The sequence below is a fragment of the Anoplophora glabripennis genome, unplaced genomic scaffold (genome assembly GCF_000390285.2).
Source record: "Anoplophora glabripennis isolate ALB-LARVAE unplaced genomic scaffold, Agla_2.0 scaffold651, whole genome shotgun sequence".
In the NCBI taxonomy this organism is placed as follows: domain Eukaryota; kingdom Metazoa; phylum Arthropoda; class Insecta; order Coleoptera; family Cerambycidae; genus Anoplophora; species Anoplophora glabripennis.
In genome coordinates, this window is record NW_019416811.1 from 61554 (window position 1) to 85577 (window position 24024).

The 24024-nt window shown below is 34.6% G+C and overlaps 1 protein-coding gene across 2 annotated transcripts in view; it reads right to left on the reverse strand.

Moving 5' to 3' along the window:
• Positions 1-14359: 14359 nt before the first annotated feature.
• LOC108910889 overlaps positions 14360-24024 on the reverse strand; it is a 15774-nt gene continuing 6109 nt past the window's right edge. The window contains exons 1-4 of one of the 2 annotated variants that reach the window (XM_023455499.1): positions 23663-24007; positions 23118-23344; positions 22018-22527; positions 14360-15265 (exon numbers count right to left, since the gene is read on the reverse strand). In XM_023455499.1, the coding sequence (XP_023311267.1) occupies positions 22088-22527; positions 23118-23325 (648 nt within the window). In that variant the 5' untranslated portion in view covers positions 23326-23344; positions 23663-24007 and the 3' untranslated portion in view covers positions 14360-15265; positions 22018-22087. Of the gene's footprint in view, positions 15266-22017; positions 22528-23117; positions 23345-23662; positions 24008-24024 lie in introns of those variants that run through there. The other variant, XM_023455498.1, reaches the window with a different exon arrangement.

The window sequence follows — 24024 nt, forward strand, 5'->3', positions numbered from 1 at the left end:
TGACGCTTCTCAAGTTGTTGCACTGATTGAAGATGGATGTAGTGAGCGTTATGTGTCTCGTTCATTGAGAATATCTCGTAGTACCGTTCAGGATGCGTGATATCGGTATCTGAAGATTGGCAGGGTCACGAGACGACCAGGATCCGGAAGAAAAAGAGTAACAACGGCGCTTGATGATTGTTTCGTTATGCTCAACACACTGAGGGATTTCAGGTCAACAGCAATTCAAGTTCAGCATCGCCTTCTAACAGTGCGAGGGTTTAAGTAAGTGAGAGGACGATTACGAGGAGGCTTGTAGAAAATAGTTTATCTTCACGGAGGCCAGCCACAAGACCACAATTGCTACATAGGCATCGAAGGACACGTCTTCAGTTTGCGCGATTACATGTAAATTGTATTCCTCGGCAATGGAGTGAAGTTCTTTTTACTGACGAGTCTCGTTTTTGTCTGCGATCACCTGATGGTCGGGAAAGGGTGTGGGGAAGACAAAATGAACGATATTCAGACTGCACCATCTCAGAACGAGTATCTTTTAAAGAAGGTTCTGTTATGGTGTGGGCGGACATTTCTACGGAAGCACGTATCGAACTCATATTTGTGGATAATGGAGCTTTGAACGCCTGCAAATATGTAGAAGATATTCTTCAAGAAGCTGTCGTTCTATTTTCGTATTTTATTGGAGATGGCTTCGTTTTAATGCACGACAACGCCAGAACACACACTGCATGAATCGTAACTGAATACTTAAACGAGGTCGGTATTCGTAGCCTTGATTGGCCAGCATGCATCCCGGACCTTAATCCAATTGAACATCTTTGGGATGCACTTCAGAGGGCTATTCGTCATCAACCAGTCATTCCACAAACTCTTCAAGAGCTAAGACTGACCCTTCAAGAAGAATATGAAGCAATCCTTAAATACGCTTAAGAAATTTAGTTGACTCAATGTCACGACAGTTGAATGCTGCAATTCAGGCTCGAGAAAGACATACACGCTATTAACAATAACCAGGAAGTCCATTAAAAACACCCACCTTAATTGTTTAAACATAAGAAAAAAGCGTATTTTTGTTCCGTTTCTGTTATTGTTCTAATTTAATTTAATTTTGTCATAAATAATTTTTTTTCTTGAACAACCTGAATCGAAAATAAATGGTTCTGCAACCAAATATTAATTCTGAGTTACATTAATTAATATTTACGTGCTTTTATGAAATATTTTAGGGTGGCCGTTTTTTTTCCGGTGAGTGTAGATTAATTTAGAAACATGCTTTATGAGATGTTATCTCTTCTCAAGTTAACTCCTTCAACAAACCATGCGCGTGTACTGAAAATTTGGTAAAGAAGAGTTTTGTAATTAATAGAGCTCGGGACTCGGTCGGATGATCATAGCCGTCGCGTAGGCCTTTTACTACAGCGCACCGTACGAAACCGTTAATAACGGCAGTTATCGGCTTCGCGTTTGCTTCATGTATACGTGTTTTAATATTCTAATAATGTCGAACGCGTCAAGGGGTAAAAACGACCTTTCACTGATAAAGTACGCAAGTTTATTTATTTTTATTTATACCTACTTGTTTATTTTATACGCACTTATTTACGACGAAAACCCTAAGCTTAGTAATTAATTTCATACATATTTTTATATAAATAGTTATAACTAGATTTTACTTTCAAAATTAAGAAGAAAATTTAATAAACCCAAAACCCAAAATTCTTCCTGAGCTCCTCGAAAGAGTTCTGGGATTGGGTTATATTCAAGATTTCCGAAAGTTGCAGTAATAATTAAATGAAACATTAGAGATCTTCTAGCTATTTTATTGTGAACAATTTATAAATATTCTGCACAATAATTTTAAAATTTGTTGTCACACCATCTTTGTGACAGTTTTCTTCACGTATTTCACCAAGAAATCTAAAAATTTCGTTTATTTAGATTTTAAAGAAAGGTGCTGTTGGATTTTGATGAAAATGTAAATAAATAACCAAATGTAAATATGTAAATATAATTTATGTAAATAAATCACCAAATCGGGTGTCCCACTAACCTGCCACACTTCATCACCAAATTTTTACAAAAATTAGAAAATAACTGGAAAATAAATAAACCTGGGTCTGAAAATGCTTCTTAAGGAAACTACGGTCACTTGATTGTGAACCCTTGCAACCTATGCTTATTTGAACTTTTTTCGTATTTTTAAACAAAAAGTTTGGCAGTTTAATTATGGGATACCCCATACAAATATCAAAAAAATGTTGGTAGGTGTAGGCAAAAATATGTAACAAATGTATATAAGGATTTACAGGGAATTACTTATATATTTTCTAGGATGTAGAGGAATTTACTAAGGAAGAAATTACAACGGCCACTTGTTCATTGCCAGTTTAAACCTAGCTCAACGCTGAACTTCGTTCAACATATCTGACCCGCTTGTACATGAGTTGTTCAGCATTTGAACTACCGTTAACCTCCCGTCAAGATAAACCACAGTCAAACGAAAGCTAACCTTAAAAATTGTGACTGCTACCTAGCTGTTATTGTCTATATAGTGAACACTTATTTATTTGTTGCAATTTGTTTTGAAAATAGCAAGAAATTATGAAAATGTAACCGACGACGAAGATTTTCTGGAATTAATTGATTTGTATGAAAACCGAGGAGCACAAAGAATTTATATAGACAAAAGAAATAATTTTGATATGTGGACGGAAGGTGAATTTCGAGAAAGGTGTAAAATCGAAAAATACTGTTAGGTTTTTAATCGATGAAATATCAGGGGAGATATCCAATCGAACGTCTCGGTTGGTGTCATATATTTTGAATGTTATATAATATGGTATTTTTTTTAGAATTCATAGTTTATCTGCAGCAGATATGGTTTTAGTGACATTAAGATTATTAGCAGCTGGTTGTTTTTTAAAAGTTTCTAGATATTATCATGGTATTCAGGAGAGTACTGTTAGTAGAGGAGTGAATACATGATTAATAGATTTAAAAAATATTTATTTAGATCAGGTATCACCTTATGTTTAGTGCGTTTCTTCAAATTCTCATATTTGTTTTTTAATGTCTTTGTATCCCTAAATGTTTCTCCAGACAGCATTAAATTCTTTTGCAAGGTCTACCCATATTTCTATTTTTTTTTTTTTCGGTTAATTACCGTATTTGTTTTCTTACACTCTCTTGTTTCCTTGTATTTATATACAATATCTAATAATATTCTTTCCTCGTTTTTGCTGAAATTATTTGAACGTTTGTTGTTGTTATTACTTGCCAATTTTAAGTTCTTTTGAACCACCAAGAACGAAGTATTTATTGGTATTTAACAATATGGGAAATCAACACCACACTAAAAAGTATCTGTTGCAAAGCTGTTAATCTATTTTTTTTATTTACATACTTTATTGCACTTTTAAATTATTAAATAATCTGATACAATAGTTTTAACGTATCCTTAATTTAACTTTTACTTCTAACACTGACAACATAAACAATAAGTAACGTCAACGTGACGTGAACAATGACATTAATAGCAGAGCATTTCAAAAAATATGAAAATTGCGCATGCTTGCGCAGTAGTGGCAGCTTCATAAATATACAGTGTAGGAAAGTACCGATGGTCTATCAGAAGTTACGTGAGAGCGATAAAGTAAGCCATAGAAATCCATGTGATAGACAAGGATAGCTATAATGAAGGCGTCTAATAGTCAACGCCCATTTCGCCCTTCCACAAATAAGATCCACTTTCCTACACTGTATAACATTTCTAAGTTCAAGTGACCCGGTGTTGAACTGTACTTGTGCAAAGCAAGCTTTTTTGAACGGTAATTCACAATTAACTGGAGTTCAGCTGAACGTAGTTTAAACTGAGAAATGAACAAGCGGCCCTAAAGATGAGCTGAGATTTAGTGAGATGTAGTCGAGGATTTTCAATAATTCAAGGAGTGCCCCTCAAACAAAGTTAATAGAAAAACATACTGCTACTTAAAAAAACTAAGGAAATGAATAAATAAATATTAAATTATTTTATTTTTTTTTTAAGTTTATGTTTTGAGGTATTTAGTGGTTAAAAGTTATTTTCTTTCCAGAATTTTCTACACGCACCTGCACAATAAATTATTAAAACTTGCTTGCTAGGGAAGATATTTATGGCTTTCAGTGGTACAATTCTGCATTTTTAATGAGGCCTACGTATGTAAATCGGCGCACTTTTCCCGACCCATATAAAGGCATCAAATATTGATGCGAAGCTGGCGAAGTAGCAGGTATGTAATAAAATATTAAGGCCACCGGTGTATCACGAACGCATTTAACCAACATTTGAATTCGTAAAGAGATCAGTATCAAGGCCTTTACGGCTTACGTGGTTGTAAAAGTGACTTTCGGCGCGCACCTACAAGTTTAAGGCGCGGTGTGAACCCGGATTTTTACTTTAGCGAAATTTAATTACATTTTAAGTACAACTTAATGATCTAATACGTAAATGTAGGTATGTCACTCTTTTCTCTTGTGGGTTTATGCGCTGAAAATGAATAAACTCTTTGCTGAAATTTCGACATTTTGGAGTTCTCAAGATATCTCAAAAAGTCGAAATGTTATATTACGTAATAATTTTAATTTTTGAGGTTAATCTCCAAAAATAAATTTGAATATATTGATAAAAGTAACAAATATTGCACGAGTAGATATTTTTTGTTTCCAGTACGAAGTTTTAATAATAGATCTTTTAACAAATGACATTTTGTCAAACAGTTACTCTGCGGACTAATGCCCCGACCATCATTGAATTACACCAACAATATCTAGTAAACAGCTAAAATCATTCGTCAGTAGAATCACTGGACAAACCGTTTCGAACTTATTAGTTATCATCATTATTCCGTAAGTGAGAGATATAAAATAATATTTTTTGTTTAAAATAAAATGCTTCGCGAAAAAAATATGATTTATTTTTAGTATAGGACCATACTACCTTCTAGTAATTAATTCCATGCCCATATCTCCGCTACTGGTTATTTTGGCTATTTGATATTACCGCATAACCTATCCACATGATATTTTCCATCTATTTGAATATCTCCGTTAATTTGGAAAACAGATCTTTTTAAATTATTTCTCCCTTATTCGAGTAAAGGCAGCATTTTTAGAAAAATATTCACGTGAAAACATTATTTGCTTAATAGAGTATTATTATATACTTTCGGTCAGGGCGGTACTACTAATATTGACCTCGACCTGAAACAGGGCGTTTCAGGTCGAGTGAATCAAACTTTAGTCACAAATAGAACTCAATAAATAGTTCAGAATTGCCTTATAAAGCAGAAGAACGGTCTTCCATTCAACTGAGATTTTCGGTAAAACGATACACTATACCGATTTTCAACAAGTATACCTTTTTTATGTAGAGTTGTCCACGGAATCTAAAAATGAATCCCAAGTGATTATTAGATCATTGGCGTAGAAGTTGGGGTAAAAAATCCCACTTTACTACCCATTTCTACGTCACTGCCTACAAAAATTTGTAAATTTTACAGTAAATTATGCACATGTGTAAATGTTAACACCATACCAAATTTGAATCATTTTGTTATAAGCATACCAAAAATTTGATAAATAATATGATTTTAACAACCAACCAATACGGCCCTCTACAGTGAAAATGATGAGTCTTAGACCCTTGCTTTATAAGGCAATTCTGAATTATTTATTGAGTGCTATTTGTGGTTAAAGTTTGATTCACTCGAACTGTACACCCCGTATAGGGAGTTTTTAAATGAAGTAGCAAAAATGGTATCAGTGAATGTAGAGCCAAAAATAAGAGGATTGAAGTAAAAATACCTTATATGAAAGTTTTTTATTACCGGTACTTTATGATCTGCTGATGATAAACATGTGGGCATGAGGTACCGCGGAAATGTGCACGTGCAAATCATATGCGCCCGTCGCAACGATATATGTATACATATCATTCAACTTTATACATTATATTTATATTCTGGTTATTATGTTAACTCTATTAACAAGAGCAGTAAGAGAGAGTAAATCAAGTAAGAGTGCGCTATTATTTTTTATATCATAGATTGTATGAATAAAATCGAATAATTTTTAGTAATAACAAACATTTTTATATACATATTAAGGATTAAAGTATACACTATTTTTTTTATAATTTGTTATTTCAAAAAACGTCGAGTAATGTACGTGTTGCAGTAACATAAAAAAATTAATTGAAAAATGTTGAATAAAAAAAATAAAGTAAACAGTGTACTTGAACATAAACATTCCTTACCTTTTGAAAAATATATTATATAAGTTTAATAAATGAACGGTTTCAATCATTCAATGTGTCAATTTAAATTTCTAGTCACACTGAGATAGCATGTTTTTACTTAAAGATCTCAGTTAGCATGTTCTCCAAGCTTAATTTGAGATAGCTTGTTTTCCAACTGAAATTTGAGATAGCATGTTTCCAATCGAAATCTGAGATAGCATGTTTTCGTACTAAAGCGTCGATATCGCCTCAGGAGTGCAACTTTCATATAAGGTATTTTTACTTCAATCCTGTTATTTTTGGCTCTACATTCACTGGTACCATTTTTGCTACTTCATTTAAAAACACCCTGTATATTCTAAATAACCAGAAGAAATACAGTGTAACGTATTAACGTGGGAATAAACTAAAGCATTTCCATATAAATTAAACATTTTTTTGTAAAATTATACTCAAAAAGTGAGTCTAATAGCGACTGCGCGAGTTCAAAATTCGGCCACGCTTCGTATATTCGCAACAATTTTAAAAAAGAGGCCATATAACGCAGTTCCCGCTGTAAAATAGGAATAGAAAAACAATTCTTCTAACGTAAAAAGTATTCACAAGCAATTCACTCAATTTTTCGATGATCCTTCTAATCGTCCTAGAGACATATACTACGGTGCGGACAAGTGCGCGAGCACGCGTTACGTACCTCCAACGACGAAGGAAGAGACATGGAAATTCATCGATGTTTTGAAAAATTTCACCCATGTTTCTAAAATGTACCCGCCAAGCCATCCGGATGAGACGACTGCTGCGAAATTTTTCTTCCCACTTTCCAAAAGGTGGCGAAAATAAGAATATCCTAGGGACTTTAAATTCATCATCTAAATAACCTTAGGATCGGTATTAACTCACATCAGTTTTAGACTTTCAATTCGTCAGAGACGGTCGTATTCGCCGAGGATGCATTTTTTCCGGTTCAAAAACTTCTAAAACTAAACCGGCTATAGATCAGTCCGCCTAGCGGAATCCACGCAACCACTGTGCGAACACCAACCTAGCTTTCCCGTAGTTTATTAACCAGAGTACGGATGTCTGGCTAGTGCATATAAATCCATGACAGTTTGATATACGATTTTCTTTTTTATCAATGTTTCTCTTCTACGTCATGTATTTCTTTGTATGTAAAACTAGTATTAAATGGGTCACTTTTATGGTGATAATATTTTTATTTTCAAAATAATAATAGAAGGTTATTTATGTCAATGACACTTTTAATTTGAAAAATATTTAAACAAAGCAACTAATAGTGCCAAGGTACGATATTCCCAATATATCTGTCAACACAACCGAACCATTACCAAACTATATTATTATGGATTTCTTCCAATTCTTTAGAAGTAATGATGTTATTTTTGTAATAATTCATATTTTTAAAACAAACAACAGTCGATTGTATAGATCTTCTGACAGCTTTCTGGCAGCAAGCTAACAACATATTAATAAAATATGAAAAATGACCCAGTGTCGTTAATTTTTAATACGCTATAAACACTAAATCGAACATTAAAAAATAAAATTAAATGTGATTAATATTTGAAACAGGTATTTATTCAAAATGGATATTTAATGGTAATATTCCATTAAAACCTGAAACCCTTAATATTTAATATACACAAAAATGAAATAATTGAGTGAATGTTTATTTGGGTATTCTGCCACTATGAAAAAAAGAGGCAAAAAATAAAAGGAAACAGTTATGTTTTTCCGGTCTCAGATTATTGATTAAACAAAAATAATTTTATTCAATTCTTCACTGCTAAACTAAACTAAAATATGTTATTGAGTAAACAACTGCAAAAAATAGAATGGGATATAAACATCAATTGTCAGTTATTATTTACATTTACAAATATTTGAAATTCCAAACAATATAAGCATAATACGAACGAAAAACAATGAAATTCCGTAATTTTGTGATACGTTAAAGCCCGAATATAAACCACAAAACTAACAAATCTGTTTAATCCCTGCGTACAATATCCAGAGGCTTACTAATTTATTTTTTCGATTGTTTTACTTACTCCGTCCAAAACCGCTCTTATTATCCATTTGAACGCTTAGTTTTCCACGTTTTATATTCATAAATGTTATTATTTTATCAAGTGGTCCGAGGTTTGCAGCGCCGGCCACAAGTATGGTAATTCATTCAGGATGCTTTCAATTTCAGGTGGTAAAGGTAAATTCCATTTTCCGTACTAATATTTGACGAAGGTATACGTGCCCTAAAAGATGTATGGACGTTGGATGCGAGGAGAGAAGAGGGAAACGGTTATTGAGCGGATTATTCATTGTTTAAGAGAATTTGTCTAATGGTCCAAATTAACAAATTTATATACGAAGTGAAGACAATTTAATTTATTCAAGTCAAGTAATTCAAGGATATAATTATAGGATGAATAAATATGTAGCAATTGTGTAAGTACAGAAATAATAATTAAAAAAGAAAAAAATTCAAACTATATATTGTAATGATTGAATGTGTGTATGGTTTTATATGTTAGCGCCAAATTAAATTTTATTAGTTTTGATATTAATTTTGATTAGATTGGTGTATTGTGTGTTGTNAGGAAAGAAAGGGATTCTTTCCAGGTAGCCTTAATAAAGGCAGGTAGAATTTGCTCCTTGCACTACACTTTCACAAAACACGTGTGCTCTGGTCGGCTGCCCGCTAGGAACTGAACCGATAACCGGTTATTTTTCAATAACCGCCCATCCCTAGCACAGATTACTAACAAGAAAGTATAGCGGAGTTTTAGAGAGAGAGAGGTATGTGCTAACTCTCTCTCTAGCAGCACGCGATTGCATGTTGCTAGATATATCTGGTTTCTAATATTTAAATTTGTATTAATAATTTACATTCACATCAATTTCATAATGAAATTAAATCATTAAGAATATAAAAAAATCGTTTTAAAAGTAAGTCGATTCTACTTGCATTAATGTCAACGAGTGCGAGAGAGACGGAAACCCTCTCATCGGCGGATTGCATATCTTAAAAATTGCCTCATGAACATTATAACGATATGCTTATCCGTTCCAGTGTGTATATAATTCATTGAGTGATAGTCACTTCATTTCTGTCAGATAGAAGCTCTACTTCTGTCACTGTCATTGTTTCATTGCTTGAGCGCCAGAAGAAAGGGCCCTAGCCGGCGGGGCCCAGCGAGGACAAAAGGAGGTCCCACAAAGCGCCTACACCGGCCGCATTTGCGGTCGGGGTAGACGACGGATGGGGCCCACCTACGAAGGCTGCCCAGGCCTACACGAGATGAGGCAGGATAAAGAGGGACAATCCCCCACGATCCCAAATCATCGAGGCCAATTTCTGGCCATGGAATAATGACGCGCGCGACGCTTGAGCCTGGAAAAACGGATTGGACGGCAACATTTAATTTTGTTTTCTGCGAGATTTCTTTTTTTTTTCTATAACTTCGTACTCATTGTATAATATAATTTTATTGTCTTATCTATTCGCATCTTGTTTTCCGTTATTTTCCACCTCTACTCCTAAGTACTGAAAGACATCAACTTGCTGTATATTTTAATTTCCTACTTTTATATTCACGTTTTCTTGTTTTCACTTCCTATCATCATCACTCTCGTTTTCTTTTTATTCATTTTCATTCCATTTTCTTCAAGTATCAAGTTCCATATATTTAAATTTGTGCCCTATAAATCTTTCTTAGTTCCCGCCATGATTACCACATCATCAACAAATGCTCCCTCTGAAATGTCTATCCTTTGTAAGTTCCTATATCCAACGTTTAACTTTTTTATTTCTAGTGCACATTTTTTTATTATCTCATCCATAAATAGTATGAAAAGCGTCGGGCTTAAACCCCCCCCCTGTCTTAGACCTTCTTTTGTCGTAAAAGCATCTGACTTCATGTTATTTCTTATCACAAAATTGATATTGTTCTTATATATATTCTGTATTATTCTTATTGTCTTTTCATTTACTCCTTTTTTATTTAAACTTTCCCATACTTTTTCCCGAGGTACCTTATCGAAAGCCTTTTCTAAATCAGTAAATGGCAGAAATATTTTATTTTGTTTCATATTGGTTTTCTTTATTATTTGCTTGATAGTGAGTATGTGATCTTGTGTACTTCTTCCTTTTCTGAATCCACTTTGTGATTCCTCTAATGTATTTTCTATTATTGGTTTAATTTTTCTATCAATTATTTTTTCGTATATTTTCATAGCTGTGCTCAACAATGTTATTCCTCTATAGTTACTACATTCTTTAATATCTCCCTTTTTATGTATTGGTACTGATACTATTAATGAAATTTGCCAATCTTTTGGTGTCTGTTCATATCTCCAGGCTTTATTATATATTTTGAGTAATATATCCAGACCCTTTTCTCCTAAGTGTTTTATCATTTCTACAGTTATTTTATCTTCCCCTGGTGCTTTACCATTATTCAAATCTTTAATTGTCTCTTTTAGTTCTTCTAGCGTTATTACTTCTTCATTTTCTTCTAGGTCTCTTATGTACATTTGTCTCCATATTTTCTGATGCATTTAGCAATTCCTCTAAGTACTCTCTCCATCTTGCCATTATTTCTTTTTCATCTGTTAAAGTATCGCCGTTTTTACTTTTGACATGTAATGTACTAAGTATATGTTTCTGTTGACCTTAATGATTTAAGCACTGTATAAAACAGTTTTTGATTATTTTTACTATTTATTAATTTCAATAACGTATTGCATAACACTATTTAATATTTTTCAGCCTTAAATAAAAGTAATAAGAATACAAATTTATATGCTTTTAAAACTGTGTACATAGGCTATGTTCGTAATTTTGGACATTTTTTTAAATAACATTGGCGTATTTATTAAACAAAAAATCGTCACTATTCGCTTATTTATACGGCACAACTGAATTATTTTGTTTCATAAAAAAAAAGTTTATTACATAATTATTTATTGTAGTGGTTTCTGCAGTTTATTCGATAATATAAAAAAATGGTATAAAATATCTATAGGAGACCAATCCGATAATGATGTCCACGATTCTAGGAAGGCTCTTATCAAGTATAATTTTGAAACATTTTTATTGAATATTAACACAAGATGAATTAATAGAAGAGTTAGTGAAGGTACAGATTATGAAAAAAAACTCAAGATACACTTATTTATTTATTTATTTATTAAAATTTACACTATACCATAACGGTTTTTAATATTTAGCTATTTACAAATATAGTATTTCTAAGAATATATATATTGTATTACTGTAATAAACATAATAGTCTAAGATCCCGACTTAGATCGTCCTTCACCCATCGAGTTTTCTAATGAAAATTGAATTTTGATAATATAATGTATTAATAGACAAAACTTGATTTGATCGACATCCAATTTCTCTGCACAGCTATTTTTAATAAATAATTAAAGTTCAATTCAATTCAAAATTAAAGTTCAATTCAAAGTTACCTGTTTATACCTGTCTACTTGGTTTTATACAAGGAATAAAAATGTTGACCAAACTGGCATATTGTATACATATTTTACCTTCGATTGGTAATAAATTTATCCAAAAACTCAATAACTACATTCATAAAAAAAAAATTTACTTTAATTTTTTATTAAAAATAGCTGTGCAGAGAAATTGGATGTCGACCAAATCAAGTTTTGTTTAATACTTTATATTATCAAAATTCGAATTTCATTAGAAAACTAGATGGATGATGGTTAATCTAAGTAGGGATCTTGTACTATAACATTTATTGGTTTTTAAAAGTGATAAGTTTTGTAAATTTACTTCTTACTGACACATTAACTAATTTGGATGCCTCATGATGAACTCTCACAGTAATATACCTACTTTAAGCAAATCAATTTAATTAATTCTACTCTGTGGTTGTCCAAAATATTCTGCGTTTTTATATGTTCCACCATATAACTATCAGAAAAAACATGTACATTGTATAAAATTTTGTTTACAATTACTTTTTCAAAATGTTTAATTTTTTTAATAGAACATTCCATTTGCCTAATAAGTACTTCAATCGCCTTACAAATATTTATAACATCATACGATGGTATAACATAGGACCCCCTATTTTTCAGATGAGTTAATAGTACTTTATCTTTTCCTACTAATGTTTTCTACAAATTTCACATGTAATTTTTTTTTTAAATTTGCGAGGAAATAAATCCTGCTATATATGAAGTGACATCTTCTACGTAAGGAGAGAGTTCGTATAACGTTTTTATATCATCGTGGTCAAATAAGGTGTTATCATCTGTTGCTACATTTTCATTTGTCTCGCAAAACGGATCTGTTATTTTATTTGAGTAGTAATTTACAATCGGAACATGGTCCAACTGGCAACTGCCATCTTGAGAGGCACGCACCTCATTTTGTACAAGGAGCCTTTTATACGCCGCCTCAAATTGAATGGTGTTCGGGCTATTATTAAAGCCACCCCTACTTCTTATTGCCCCAAAGAATGTCTCGATATGGTCCTGACTCAATTTAAAAGTCAGTAGATATTTTAAATTGTGCTTTTTCAAGTCATTGTAAAGTGGAAACATGTTACACAAACATATTATAAAACCAAGGAACCCAGTTTTTCTATTGCTGTCAATGATTCTGGTTCCACTTGAATCTTTTAAGCCCAATAAATATTGTATAAAATATTCGCTACTATTTTTTAAGAAGTTATAATTATCTTCATTTAAGGCAAGATAGTGAGTTTTACGTTTATGAAACTGGTATCTGCAATTTAACATATCAAATATGTTATTAATATAATAAACAAAAGCAGTTGGAAGAGCATCTTTAAAAGTAGGTATCATTTTTTTGTAAATATATGAGTGCACTGTGCACAAATTCGCTTAAAACTTGTGCCGCAAGTCTAATACGCATTTTATTGTCATAATAACAAATATGCTGTTTATTAATTTTACACCTTAAATGAAGCCCCTCCTGTTTTTGAATTTTCTATGAAGTCCCACATTATGGGTAAGTTTTCTTCATCGTAGAGAACTTTTTGTCTCCAAATGTGTTGCGAACAAGCTTTATCATATGACAAGCATCCCAAAATACATAAACATTTTCTTTTGTAACTGGATGAGAAAAATAGGGTTTAAAAGCAAATCCGTATTCAAAATTGGCACCTAAACATTTAGCCATTGACAGATTCGCACTAGCCCCATCAAAGCAAATTGACTGGCAAATTGTGCCAGTTTCATGAAACGATACGAAACAAGTTTTTAATAAATTTGCCCCTTCCATTCCATTGAGTGATTTAATTAAAAAGTAACCCTAAGATCAACTGCCATAAAAACAAGGGCACTTTTGGCAAGGGGGCAAGAATCCGTGGGAATGTCTCCACTTCCCAAGTCAACATATCCAAATAATCTGCTGCCTTTATAAAGTATTTGGCTTCGTACTGACATTTCATCTATTGTGATGTTGCAAATAACTGATTCATTTTTTGATTTTTCTTTTAAAATTTGAAATGCTTCCTGAGTAAAACCAGGTCTTCCATTGACAATGGTGTACCACCGTCTCAAAGTTGACGGATGAGGTAGCAGGTTTCCCCATTGTCTTACATAGTTATATGCTCTGGATGANTTCGACACAAAGTATATTCTCACGTTTACTATATGGCAGGCCCGGTCTGGCTCTTTCAGGGGCCGTCGGGAAAAATCGAAATCGGGGCCTATTTGGTTTTGTCTGTTATTAGGGTGCATATCGACTCTCCCAAGGAAAACTGTCGTATCTCAAATTTGGTTATACTGAGATAATTGCATTTGAATAGTTCAGAAAATAATAATGTTCGTTATTTTGTTTTATTACAAGAGCTAAATCGTTCTTCTTTAACAAAGAAATTATTGTATAGGTCTTAACTAATTATTGATTATCTAAATAATACAGTTTAGGATAAGAAAAAAATGGATTTTGGAAGAGTTACTACAGTTTTCGTGGACAAAATTTTTATTGAGAAACAACTTGCTACATTAATAAGGTACAGAAAAATTAAACATTTTCTACTTTTAGATAAAAAAATAAGTGTTAATAATCAATAATGACATAAAAGGAAAATTTATTACAATTCAGTCAGAGTCATCTTCTTGGTCAATATTACTTTCTTCCTGGTGGTTAGTCTTACTAGCAGGCCGAAGGGAGTTGTAAAATCCATGATACATCGGTGGTATAAAATTAGCCTTACACAGACTCAAAATACTGCTTAATTCTTTACCATCAATTGGCAGCAACTCTTGATACAATCTTGGAAATTGATATTCTTCACGTTTGCGTGTATTTTTTGTTTGTAAGTCTAGTTCTTTATGATTTTCTCCAAAATTATACACAAAAAATATTTTATTGGGAGACTGGATTGCAGTGGATTTCTCTGATTTTGCTGATTTTTACAGCCTCTCCAGTAATATCTTTTTTCCAGTTTTGTTTCTTTACCATTGGTTTAAAAGTTACAAAATCTTCTTGAGACATTTCTTTTTCTTTGTACTGTGGGGCAGTAACTTTGGCCAGTTTTATTAGACTAATCCACTGATCAGGACTATCAGGAGTGCATATAACAGTGATGTTTTTTTTTGCAACTTCAATCATAGCATGCATGCTGTCATTTTATTCTGCGTGTAGCCAATTTCAAAAAAACGGTGTGTTATTTCCAAATCCAAAGTCAGTGATGCATAAGCAAACATCGCAAAAACAAAACGATTACGGTTTTGACCACCGCAATTGTCGGAATAAAGAATAACCATTCGTATGCCATTTTCTTTAACCTTTTTAAAAAGATCTATAAACAACTTCCAATTTCATCCGGTCCTCTCTTCGATATTTACTCATGCAATACATAGCAATAGCCTTGATTGCTGCCTAAATAATAAATTGTAAAGTTGTATGTTGCGATTTTACTTTTATAATAAAAATCGTTCTTCTGACTTGGGCGTTACTAACACCTTCTGCAAATCAAAGCATGATGTTATTAGGATTTATCATTTTTCGAAAATTCTTTATGAATGTCTCAGATTTCGGACCGCAATTTTGTGCATTCGTGAAATACTGAAACCTTCTTCCAAATACATTTGTTTTAAGTTTTTTCTTGTATAATGAGAAGGCATAAGAGGAAAAAGTTGTATGTGTTCCATAATGCTTTTTATTAGAGCATCCAGGTTCTTATGCAGTCTAGTGTTGTGTTTTTCTCTTCTGTCCCGTTTTACAGTACCGTCTTCGCGCCTTCACCAATTTTTTGCAAAGCGGCAAGCATATTTAAGAACATCGTTTTGCAAATTTGTTTCTCATTATTGTTAATAATTGCGAGATAAATTCCTTCTGGAATATTCATTATGAACAGTAACCTGCTTTTTTTCTCGTTGTGTCACGCACCTTACAAGAAAATCCCACTGCCGAGTATGATCTCCAAGGTTCCAAAATTCGTCAAAAATGACTTCTAGCTTATTCATTTATACCTGCAAGATTCCTTACAAGGTGATTTCAATACCTTTGCAAAAATAAGTTTGTCTTTACGATTTTTATGTAATAAAAATTTCATTCAAATTTTAGGAGCAGCGGAGGATACCATGCCTGTCCTGGGCTACAGGCCAAATTTAACTCAGTGGCGCCCAAAGAAAGAGAGAGAGTAGTGAGAGAAAGATAGTGGATCTTTTTAAAGAAGCGATGGAAAATGTAGTAGCAATAAGAAATGTACCTAGAGCAGAAGTTAGAAGGCCGGAATTTGATCCGGTCTTTACAGGGACGGACAAGGAAAATCCGAAGAAGTTTTTAGAGAAAATTAAAGAAATTTGCATAAAAGAAAAATACAAGGAACAAAATTGGACTAAGTTTGCAGTGACCAGACTACGTGGGGAAGCAGAGAAGTGGTATTTGATGTACAAGTACTTTGACTGGACCTTCCAAGAGTTTGCCACAAACTTGTTAAATAAATTCGACAATGAATACCTAAGAATAAAATTGCAACAGGATTTGTTCTGTAAGAACCAAGGAAGGGAGGAAATTACAGCTTTTATAGCGCAAAAAATGGCCCTATACAAAAGACTAGAGGTTGGAATACCTGAATATATGTTGGTACCTCAGTTACGGGTACAAATGAGACCTGAAATTCAAATGGCCCTGGCGGGCAGAGTGATAGGGGATGTTGAAGAACTCATGAGAGTAGCACATGAAGTGGAATTGCAGGTAAAATTTTTGAGTGAAGATCGACGACCAGGATTGGCGTCTGGACAGGAATTGGTGCCAGTGGGACCACGAGCGCGACAAGCAAATATTGGATGCAGGAATTGTGGGTGGAATCACTGGGCAGGAGACTGTCCGAGAAGAGCAGTGGCTGGGCCAAGTCATGCGGAAGGTCGGCGTCCTTTGCCGGAAATAAGAGAACAAGGCGAGGAGAGAGTAGAACCAGAACCGGTTCGTGGGTCGGCACAACCGGGAAACTAGAGGTGGACCACTACGAAGGAGCCAGTAGTGGGTCCCTGGAAGTGGGCTCCGCACAAAAGGGAAGTGGAAGAAGTCAATTACCCAGGATTTGGATGGAATACCAAGGAAGTGAAATAGTGTCAGTGATCGATACTGGGGCATCGAATTCGTTTCTGAGGACCAGTTATTATAAACAAAAGTTACCTACCACTGGTGAAAATGTGTGGTTGGCTAATGGCCAAGAGTTTGGGCGAAAGGACCATAGAAATAGAGGTACAAATAGGAGGACATGAAACCGGAGTTAGAGTATTTTTGATAGAGAACCTAAAGGAGGAACTAGTCCTTGGAGTAGATTGGCTGCAAAATGAAGAGGCAACTCTGGACCGTAAGCAAGGCGGAGTATATTATGGTAAACAAAAGAGAAGGGGGGCATATTGGTGTATGGCCGAAAATAGAGAAGCAATATATAGCCCAGTTCAACTTGACGAAGATCATTGTTTGGTAGAATGGATACCTCACTATGAGGGGATTCTGTACGAATTCCCTGATGTATTTAGAGAAGATTCGTTACGACCTTGCACGAATTTAGTGCAACATCGGATAAAATTATGTGATGATAGACCGTTTCGTATCAAACGATATAAGTTTTCACCCAAAAAGAGACAAATAATTAAGGAAGTAGACAATGTTACGAACTGGAATCATACAATGTAGCTCTTCTTTTTATAGTTCCCCTATTGTCATCATAAAAAAACCTGATGGAACAAATAGGTTCTGCATAGATTATAGGCAGTTAAATGGAATCACTGAAAATGAAGTTTTGGTGTTGCCACCGATACCTGACATCTTAAAAGACCTTGGAACCGCAACAGTATTTACCTCGTTGGACCTAAAAGAGTGGGTACTGGCAGGTGCCTATGGAACCTGCCAGTATACCCATTACAGCTTTTCATACTCCAGATGGTGCACTGTATGAATTTGTGGTGATGCCGTTTGTCCTGAAAAATGCACCAACTACATTTCAGCGATTAATGGTGGAGGTGTTAGCTGGTTACGTAGACCTATTTGTTCATATATATCTTGATGATATAATTATTTATTCCGACACGAGGCGGATTTCGATCTGCCGAGTCAAGCATCAAGGACGTGGGCCGGAATTTGGATGGGTGACCTAAGGCAGGCTCGGGGGCGTGGCTGTGGCAGCCTACCAAGAGACCTGGGTCGCCCAACATTTGCCGCACGCGTGTGGTCCTCGATAAATGGTAATGAGAACAGAGCAAGAAATCTCTGTAACTCAAGACCATGCTATCATACATTAACTGTACGAGACTTTGCCACCAAGCCATCGGTGTAGTAAATAAGATGGTTTGAAGAAAAGTACTCGAGTAATAAAGGAGGGTGTACAAGGGGCCTAAAAAGGCCTAAGTGCCGGTGGAAGACAATTCCACCACCCTCCGACATACATACATACATACTCCGACACGAGGGAAGAGCATAAACGACATTTACATCTGGTTTTGGAACGATTAAGGTGCCACGGGCTGACGTGTGCCTTAAAAAAGTGCAAATTTGGAATGGATTCGCTTAACTACTTGGGGCACCACGTAACAGCGTCGCACAACTAAGCATCTCGAGAAAGTCCAGCATTTTCAAAGTCCAACATCTCAAAAAGACCTTCAGAAATTTCTGGGATTAGCTAATTGGTTGCAGGAATATGTCCCGAACTACTCCCGAATCGCAATACCAATGACGAATCTCTTGGGGAAGCGTAAGTTCAGATGGAGCCCAGAAGCAAAAGAAGCCTTCCAGAAATTGGAACAGGCACTAATACAGCCATTAAAGTTACATAGATCCCGACTTTGAAAAAGAATTCATTTTGCAAACGGACGCCAATGCCGTTGGTATGGGGGCGGTCCTGTACCAAGAAGGTCCCGAAAAACAGAAATTAGTAATCTCATGTGCTAGTGCGAAATTTAGTGGGGCGAAGAGCCGATATCATTGCAACGAGCAGGAGGTCCTGGCGGCCGTCTGGGCATGCAGGCGATACAGGCCCCTGCTCGAAAACCAACAATTTGTGCTAAGAACCGATAGTCGGACCCTGCTATGGCTCGACCGCTATAAAGAGGAAAGGGCTAAGTTAACCAGATATTCTCTACTCTTACAAGAGTTCAATTTTCGGGTGGAGCATTATCCGGGAAAGAATAACCTTCCGGATTTTTTGAGTCGGAATCCGTGTGAAGAAATAGCGGAACAGTTTGACGAGGAGAGGATTAGCCCCGCCATCTCAAAATGTAGAGGTGCGAGACGTCTCGATGTCATTGAGTACTACCCGATTAGACATGAAATCCAATATTGAGACTACTTCCCGAATACCGCCCGTTTTTCTCCAGGCTATATCGTTAAACCAGATTGTTGACCCGAATGAAACGTTATATGACACAATTGTGAGAGCACAATTGGAAAGCCCGGAATATGCCACAACCAAGAGAAGAATAGTACGGTTACAGAATGAAGAGGACAAGGCAGTGTTACCTTGGCCATGAACATTGAAAGAGCAATACCTAGTAAGAGGCAACCTGATTTGGTTTCGAGGCGATGGAGAGCGACTAAGATTAGTAGTCCCTCTGGATCTCTGGCCACGAGTGATCAATGAATTCCATGATAGTCCACGAGTCGGTCATCTCGGGCGGGATGAAACCCTCCGGGCAATCACCAATGTTTACTATTGGCCAGCTGTCCGAAGACAGGTAAAAACCAATGTTCGGCACTGTTTAGTATGTGCATCAACAAAACGGGGGGGAGCTGCCCAGGAGAAGGCGCCTCTCAAGCCTAGGCCGCCACAGCGCCCATGGCAAACCGTAAGTGTTGATATTATGGGACCCTATGAGCAAACAAGGAAGAGGAACCGTGTTGGTCGATCTGTGTTCTAAGTAGGTCGAGGCGATCCCGGCGCCTAGAGTGCGCCCCGGAGTAATGATAAAAATTTTGGAATCAATCTTCGAAAGATGGGGATACCCTGAGACAATAATTAGTGACAACGGGCCAACCTTCCGAAGCAGAGTGTTTACTCAGTACCTTACTAAGAATTTTATGTCAATATTTTTCGCCTGCTTATCATCGAACGTAGGAATCAAGAAATAAAGAAATTGCTTCGTGTGCATTGTGAGCAGCATGGTGAAGATAAGTGGGATAGCGACATTAATCAGATACTTTTTATCTTACGAAATCGACGAAACTCGGCTATAGGCACTAGCCCCAGCATAGCTCTATTGGGGACACCGATAACTAAACCCGGAGAGTGGCGACACCCCGCTTTTCAAGGTCAAGCTAGAAACCAACCAGATCAGCATGAACAGATACTTAGGCAGATTCGCGTGAGACAGATAGTGTTTAATCGTGAACTGTTTCCGAGACAAGACGTTCCGAAAGTGCGACTCCAAGTTGGGGACAAAGTATTAGTGCGGCAGCCGGCAAATACGCAGACACCATTGGGGCTTACGTAGTCTGGACCTCATGTAACAGTGCGCGTGTGTGGGCTTCTACGAGGTGAAAAAAAAAACGTCAGATTACGTTACTTCATATTGACATATATACAAATAGAAGTTAACAGAGGAACGACTGATTTAAAATACAAGACTGATTACAACGGAGACTTTAAAATATTTAAAAAAAAATTATTTAAAAGTTAAAGTTGCCAAAAAAGATATTCCTGATCCGATTCCATGTGAAAAAAAAAAAATGGGATAAGTAAAGCCAAGAAAGATGCGATTTTGAAAAATATTTGTCCTTTGATACCTGATGATCATAAAGTTTTCTGGCAAAATTTACCAGAAAAATAACTGATTTTTTAAATTAAAAGTGATATTTTTTCAGTTACTAGATACACTTTGTTGAGGTTAGAACCTTCACTTTAATTTTGTTTAAAAAATTTCCATGTGATTAAACCTGTTTTTTTTTTCGAAAATATTATAATTCTTAGATTTAAAAAAATAATCATTGTTTAATTTCTAGGACTGTTTTTTTCATTAGTTGATAATTCGAAAGTTTCAAAAAATTAAATAATTGTTAAATATTTGTATTCATCGTTACATAATTAACAATATAATTGTTATTATGTAAAGTATTAATCATATCTACAAAAATTAGAAAATTACAATTAGTATTCTACATTTTGTGATTTAACGGTGATAAGATAATGATTTTTGTACCTATTTGTGTTTATTTTTCGATCAATAAAATATATATTAAAANTAAATAACAATATAATTGTTATTATGTAAAGTATTAATCATATCTACAAAAATTAGAAAATTACAATTAGTATTCTACATTTTGTGATTTAACGGTGATAAGATAATGATTTTTGTACCTATTTGTGTTTATTTTTCGATCAATAAAATATATATTAAAAAAAAATGTTATTCCGCATTACTGCGCTTGTGTGAACAAAATAATTTATATCGCCACAGCCGAATAAAAGAAGCGGATGTGAAGCGACCGAAGTTAGTTGGAAATCTGAGTCAGAGCGAGATGCTAGCAATTTCGAGAGACATAACTTTGGCTTAAAGTCATTGAGAAGTAGTAGATTAGACATTTTTTTAGTCAACATATGTAGACGTGACAGTTTAATAATAGTTAACGTGAGTNGTGAAGCGACCGAAGTTAGTTGGAAATCTGAGTCAGAGCGAGATGCTAGCAATTTCGAGAGACATAACTTTGGCTTAAAGTCATTGAGAAGTAGTAGATTAGACATTTTTTTAGTCAACGTGTGTAGACGTGACAGTTTAATAATAGTTAACGTGAGTAAAGTGTGTTGGTAGCGTTATATAGTCAATTACTAGTAACTGGTGGTAAAGGTTGCATCATTCATGAGATAACGAATGATAGTAACAGAAAACAGTTGTAAATTGGTACGACGTGGGACAATTGTAGTGGAACACTCGTCAGACGTGAAGTTTGCGAGTAGTTAGAGGGGAAAAACTGTTATAACACGTTGTGAAAGCGTGGAGCGGCGAGAGAAGCCGTGTTACGCGAAAAACTGAAAGGAAAAGTTGTTATACGCGACGTGAACGCAAAATAGAGTAAGTTAGGGAAGTACAAACTTAGATAGAATCATAAGAACTAATCGTGTTAGTGAGTAACGGAGAGAAATCGGGAAAAAGGCGTAAAAAAACTGTATAAACCTCAGATAAAATCTGAGACACCCTGTTTTCCCGATACGTTTTTCTAACCAAGGTAACATCATACAAGGATGATTAAATTTGATGTTCAGTAAAAGTACCTCGTTTCGGTGTGCGCAGAACTTATCTCCGATAGTGTCTACACCAAAGGTTCCAACCCATCTTCTAATATTAACTAACTATAACCATTATAACTTTACCATCGCCACAATTTTCACTTATTAATGCCTTAGATTTTAATTTTTCTACAAGTTCCTTCAATGTCGATATCTTCTTTACAAGTCGTCTTTTATCTTGCTGCAATTTTTTAATCCTATACCGAAGTTGACCTTGAACATATCGGGACTGGTAGAGAGCTCTCTTAGCACGTCTTGGTGTTGCAACATCTGGGCTTGATCTTCTGATTCTCTTATTCTTTCTAGGTGTAGAAACATTAACATCTTCACCTGACAATGGATCACTTTCTAAGGCAGAAGTTGAGGGTAATTCAGTAAACTTAGGTTGAGATGATACAATCGTTTCCATTGATTTGTTCTCTGTCATCAGATCCATCTTAAGTTTTTTTGAAGGGACTTCGCTAAATTCATCGCTCTCGTTTTTCTTTTCCACTGCTGTAATAAAAAGCATGTTTAATTTAAACTGAATATAAAATTTACATTGTAACTTATATTAGATAGAAGTGTTATTTGTTTTCAAATGTCAGAAAAAAGTAAAAGATTTTATGAAAATTTGTTTTTTTCAGATATTTCTGAAAGTTTTCAGAATTTTCCAAAGTGTAACATAGCATCTTGATAAATATCAGATTGCGCAACTTTGCCATAATTTAACTAATCTAGCTTGTATCTCTTATGGTTTCCAAGATCGCAATGATGAGGCTCGAAAATCAGCCACCCTGTATACATAAATGTAGGAAATAAATAAGTTACAAAAACTGTGCTCCATTGACACAATAGGTACTTTATTCCTATTTTTTTGATTAAAAAGTAACTGTGATGCAAAAACATTCAGGGGTAATTTCTCGTTGAAAATTAAGAGACGTTTTTCGGAGGGATCTGTAGAATTTTTCATATGAAAAACTCCTATTAATTTTCATGAGTAATGCCCTGAATTTTATTACATTTATTTAGAACCTGCATAAATGTTACTTAAAATTAAAAATATATTAGCTATTGGATAAATATTTAGTACGTATATAGGTTACCTGATAACTGTTCGACATTTGGAGAAATATATTCCTTATGTGGAACATTCACGGATGGTACAGCATTAGGTTTTAACTTCCTTTTATCATATGACCCAATAAATCTAGTATAATAGTCTTCCACCTTAAAGTGGTTTGAGCAAATGACAATGGTTTTAACACAATCAGATTTTTCAAATCCACAAGCTAGTTTCCACTTGGCTTCCATTTCCTTATTTGTAGGAAATCTAAAGAAAAAGTTTTCTTTAAGGTAGGTACAAAAATAAAATATTCAGGGCTTCTTTCTTAATACAAACACTAACTGCTGAAAGTTACTGCACTTTATTACTACCTAACAATGTATTTTTATCGACAGCATTTCAGTAATTTGTCAAAAGAACGAAAATTTAATTACAAGAGCATGGCTTAAGTAATGCAATACCCATGAATATATACTATAAAAGTACGCATAAATATAATATCTATCAAACATATATATCGATTTTTGCATAATAAACCAGTTCAGTGTACAATATTGAATAATAATAAAAATATAATGTACTTACCCGTGGAGCTAAATTTCTTCGCTTTTCTTTGAACGACATAAGGCACAAAGTCTACCCATATCTCTAATACTAATAACTAACAACAAACAAAGTTTAATAAAGTTTTTGGTTAAAATATATACAGGATAATAGTCGCAATTATTAGAGAAAATACACCAAAGGACTAACACAACACATCAACACAAAACATAATGAGAATATTTTTAGGTTAGCTTGGCTTTCTTACTGTTTACCGTTCTTGGTTCCTTTCAACCAATCAAAACCCATAAAGGAAGCGCATGCGTATGAATACGCTGGTCCGTCGCCCCACTTTTCGGCTTCAAGTCAATCGCAAAATGATTAGTATAGGATAGAAGTATGTG